At 43.7% G+C, this 5,336-nt stretch overlaps 1 protein-coding gene across 1 annotated transcript; it reads right to left on the bottom strand.

The window, feature by feature from the left end:
* Nucleotides 1-496: 496 nt before the first annotated feature.
* Nucleotides 497-5,336, bottom strand: Pigm (phosphatidylinositol glycan anchor biosynthesis class M). Its single transcript, XM_055613311.1, has one exon. The coding sequence runs from the start codon at nucleotides 5,209-5,211 to the stop codon at nucleotides 3,940-3,942; it is 1,272 nt and encodes a 423-aa protein (XP_055469286.1). The 5' UTR covers nucleotides 5,212-5,336; the 3' UTR covers nucleotides 497-3,939.

The raw sequence follows: 5,336 nt of genomic DNA, 5'->3' as shown, positions 1-5,336 counted from the left end.
GGCATATACTTAGAATCCCAGTGCTGGGCTGGAGAGATGGATCAACTGTTAAAAGCACTGCCTGCTCTTCCAGAGGTCCTGAGTTCAATTCCCAGCCACCACATGGTGGTTCACAACCATCTATACTGGGATATGATGCCCTCTAAGCGTGTGGGTGTACATGCAGATAGAGCACTCATATATGAAAGATAAATAAAGCTTAAAAAAAAAAAAAAGAATCCCAATGCTTTCAAGGCAGATCCTTAGGGTTTACCGACCAGTCAGCCTAGCCAATCTAGCTAACTCCAAAAAAGCAAAAACATAACATGGACGGTGCTTGGGGAATGATATCCAAGACTGATGCACCCTTGCAGGCCCACACACACAGAAATAATAAAACATAAGGGGGACGAGAGGAGACTGCATTTAAAGACTACCACAGGTAGAACTTTTCGCATTTTTTTCTATTTGTAACTCACAGATGGCAAAAGTGTAGGTGGTAATATAAAACAACAGCTGACGTTAAAAAAATAATATATTCAGCCATAAATTAACCAAAGGACAAGTTTTATACAACATATGAAACATCATATTACAAAATCCAGACAGCGGGAAGTCAGTAACTGAGATCTATGGTTTTTCTTTACTGAGTTGCACATTCCTGGATGATTGTCACAGCTTTTCCAAAGACCCTAATCCAAACCAGGTGTTATCCAGCACACCTGTTAATCCCTGCACCTGAGAGGTAGATTCAAGAGATGCAAGTTCAAGGCCAGCCCCTGTTATATAGCAGGTTTGGGACCAGCCTGGGCTCTATGAGACCCTATATCTTACAACTAAAAAACAAAACAGACAATAATGATCCTATTACAGGGAATTTAACTTGAGGCCTTTAAGGACATTTTGGAGACATCAGAAAAGCAGTTAGAGAAGAAAACACACAGTGCTGTTTATCCCACAACCTATCTTGATTGACACTCAATAATGCTTGCCTGCAAATTGGTCTGTCTTACACGGCTGATGCTGTACTGTGGACCTGAGTTTTTCCCACAACAGCCCAGGTGTTAATAGCTTCCTCCCTTGCCAGCGGCACTGCTGGGAACCTGTGGAAACTTCAGGTCCAGCCATCGGGGGCGTTTTAAGGCTTGGAACTGGGAGGCCCATATCCCTCCTTCGAGTCTTCTGCACCCGCAATGCGGTTGTTTGTTCTTACTGTGTGCTCTCTGCCACAATATGCTACCTCATCACAGGCCTAATGAAACAGGGCCAACCAATCTCAAAGTGAAACTTCTAAATCCATGTCTCCAAATAAACCTTTTCTCTCTGTAAGTTGATTTACACATCTGCTACAGTGACATAAAGATGATGCAGGTAGAATAAGAACAAAAGAATTACGGAGAAAATAAGTCAGAGAGCTACACAAACTTACAGTACTATTCAAGGACTAATAAGGAAACAAAAGGTAACATGAACGAAAGGAAGCCAAAGCAATCAGATGGCTTGGTGTGAAAAGGTATCTGCTGCCAAGACTAATAACCCAAATCTGATACCCAGGGTCAGCACCGTGGAAAGAGGAAAACGGACTACCACAAATTGTCCTCTGATGTCTACAGGTGCATCTGACTTCCATACACAGGCTGTGGTATGCGTGCCTCTTCCCCAAATACAAATTAAAAACGCTGCAAAGCAAAAGTCAAACCCAAGAGACCAAACCAAGTAATTTCTCCATTTAACTTGTTAAATGTTTTGCAGCATGGGGTTGAGAGTTGGCTCAGTGCTTAAGAATACTGGTTGCTCTTCGAGAGGACTAAGGTTCAATTCCTAGCACAACCTGACGGCTCAAAACCATCTGTAACTCTAGTTCTAGGAAATTCAATGCCCTAATTGAATTCTTGGGCACTAGGAATGCACATGGTGCACAGAAATACAGGCAAAACACCCATACACATAAATGAAATAAAAAAAAAAATGTTTTGCAGCAGATAAACTGCAAAATATCTTCTGCTTCTTAAGAAACACAAAGGCTGGGCAGTGATGGTATACACCACTAATCCCAGCACTTGGGAAGCAGTGGCAGAGGCAGATCTGTGAGTTTGAGGCCAGCCTGTTCTACAGAGTAAGTTCCAGGATAGCCATGGCTACACTAAACCCTGTCTCAGGGTTTTTTGATAAAGAATTCCTGAGTTAAGCACAGAACTGTGATCTCAGCTCTTGGGAAGTAGAGGCATGAGACAGATCAGGAGTTCAAAGTTATCTTAGGCTGCGAGCTAAGTTTGAGGCCAGCCTGAACCAAGACTGTGTAAAAGACCAACAACAAAAGAAGTCCGATGTACACAAACACACAAAGTATATTTTCCTTCCTCAATTTTTTACGTGAGGCCAGACACATTGCTCAGTGGCAGAGTGCTCTGCCTAGAACGCTGAAGGTTTCAATCCCTGTAACTGTATGATTGTAAAAGGTTCACGTGCCATAATTTGAAAGCCACTACTTAAACTGTCTTAAGAAAGGAGCTGTTAAGTTATGAGCTAATGAATATAGGACTGACATTTTAGATGTTATTGTTTTCTACAACTGACCACTTTTCTTACACACAGCCAGCCACAGAAAAGCCACCTATTCTTTCTAAGGCCAAATCCCAAAAGGAATCCAGCAAAGAAATGCTGCCAGTAATAGAATTTTTAATTATGATCAGCCTATAAATATTTTATCCTCAAAGGCTTTTTAGGCTTGCCTTGAGAGGGGAAAAAAAAAAAATTCTGGAGTAGTATTTGTTTTCAGGAGTTTTTTTGTTGTGGTTAACTCTGGAAAAACAATTTGTTTTTGTTTTCCAAATCATGACCTCAAAATCATAGTGATCTACTGCTACTCATCTTTGAATGTTAGGACACTCTCAACTTAGATGGGCTGTCTTTTCCAAAAATACTTTAGGATACTTATTCATACAATTGAGAACCCGAACCCCCACCCCCACCCCAAGGAATAGTATAGTATAGGGCCTGCTCACTGAAGCCTCATTTCTGGAATTCTTCAAATCCCTTGCAACCTCTTGATGATCTAGACCAGTGAGTCCTAAGGATGCCATTTATGCTTTACAGGAGTCTCCCTCAAGTCTTTTCTAGTATTTCAAGTATTTTCAGTGTAGGATTTAAGCTAGGAGATGCCTTATCAACAATGTAACAATTTAAGTGATAAAACCAGATTAGAGCAAATGAAGTTTTATCCAAAACTTAAGATTTATCATCTAAATTCTATTACTTTTACAAGACAATAATATTCTGCTTAAATTCTAGATGGAAAATCTTTCCAGCAATTAAAAAAAGGGATAATAGTGTTTGATTTATTTTTTAAAAACTCAGATCTAAAGATGGATGAGTTTAAATTTAATCTTTTTGTATAAAATACTGCTGATACTAAATTACAAAAAGAGAAATACATGATCACAATTTAAATTTTTTGAATTAGTCCTCTTCTAAGACCCCACATTTAATACAAAATATAAACTTTCCCAACTAAGCAACGAAAGTGTTAATACTTTATATGTAAAAATGTTGTACTTTGTGAACATTGTAAATTTTCACAACTGTCAGAAACAAAAGGCAGGGGCTGAAGCAATGGCCCCGTGTAACAGGAACAAACACTGCTGGAGACCTAATATCTATTTCTCTACTGTAGAAAAATATTTTAGCATCTTCTAGTTTCATCAGCTTTCCAACTGTCAAACAAGAAATCTTTACTTTTCATTACAAAACTGAGTACTAAAATTTTCTAAAGTGTGGGCCTCAATTATTGGAGCCCCTTTATATATAAGGCCAACACTGGTTTTAATTTCTTTTGGAACAAGGGAACTTTCAGTAGTGCGCTTAAAATGTTCAGGGAGGAAAAAAAAATTCCAAAGCTTTTCTAGTCCACACAAAATAATCAGAATGTTCCAGAAGGTTGCCGAAGGCGTAGAAGACTCATCAGTCGTATTTGATTCTCTCTGTTAGGCGGTCTTCCTTATAATGGGAAATAATCTGAATCAGTATGGAACAGTTGATCAGAAGGAAGAACAAACCGGCTAACCAAATAAACAGGAAGGTGTTCGTTCCTTGAAACTCTAGCACATACGCAGGAGCCAGCCATAAGGCCTGCCCTATGAACCAGAGCAGTAAGAGGACTATGGCTCTTTCCCAAGACATTCTCACTAGTGGCATCACCAGAGGCAGAAGGCAGAGGTACCAAAGAAAGTACTGAGAGGTGCAGACTTTGTTAAAAGTCACAAAAATGGACGTATGAAGAAAACAACAAAAGACAAGATCTCTGTAATAGGCAAAAGACACAGCTAAAAGCAAGATGAACTGTGGCAGGAACGCAGCCAGGCCCAGGGTAAAACTCCACTTGCTCTCTGCAGTCAAGTACAGCATGTAGAAGTACGGTGAGAAGTTATGGCGGATATCCCTCCTGGTCAGGTGATAAAGATAGGTGTGCTCCAAAAACTCCCAACCGTATTTATAGTAAAAGCCGAGGCTCAGGGCAAAAAACGTGAGTCCTGCAACTGCTACGAAGAGCAGCACGGCCCAGCTACACAGCCTCTTCAAGAAGTCATACAGACGAGCCTGGAAGGAGTACCGGGCTTGCCGGAGACCCTCGTCACTGTCACGCTCGGGCCGCAAGTGGAGCGCTATGGAGAAGATGTAGGTCACCGGGTAGATCTTCATGTGTACCGCGACCCCGTAGACGAGCCCGGCACACGCGATGAGTCGTTTCTCTATCAAGTACAGGGCCGTAAGCACCAGGGAGGCGACGATGGAGTCCGCGTTGCCTCGGCTGGACACCGCCATGGGTAAGGGGTTCAGCAGCCAGAAGACGCAGTAGCCACAGGCCTGGCGGCGCCCCAGCCCCTTGAGCAGCAGGAGGCGGTATAGGAGGAAGGCGGTGAGGAGATCGCAGCTGATGAAGAGAAACTTGCCGAAGAGTTCGCTGAGGTAGATGTTGGGGGTGAGGAGCCAACTCAGGAGCGGGGTGTAGCGATACGTCGCCCTCAGGTAAGGGGAGCGCCCTTCGGTGACGAAACGCGCGGCGTCCGTGAACACGTGGTAGTCTATGTCGGTGTACCTCACGAGCAGAGTCCGGTCCTGGAAGACGCCGTAGAACACCAGGGCGACCCGGGCCAGGAAGGCCACGGCGAACACCCCGGCGGGGGGCACCCGCAGGTTCAGGAACCATTCCCCCCAGTGCCTGGCGTAGCTCATGGTCCGCACCGCGCCCCTCTCGCGACCCCGTCCTCCGACTCCCTCTACTCGGCTGCCCGGAGCATCTCCTCGGCTGGAGCGCCCACCGTAACAGCCGGGGATGGCCACTTCCGTCCCCCCGCACC

Source organism: Psammomys obesus, unplaced genomic scaffold (genome assembly GCF_907164565.1).
Source record: "Psammomys obesus unplaced genomic scaffold, mPsaObe1.curated_primary_1811, whole genome shotgun sequence".
NCBI classification, from domain to species: Eukaryota; Metazoa; Chordata; class Mammalia; order Rodentia; family Muridae; genus Psammomys; species Psammomys obesus.
Note: the sequence above shows the minus strand (reverse complement) of the source record. Positions and strands in the feature narration are given on the sequence as shown.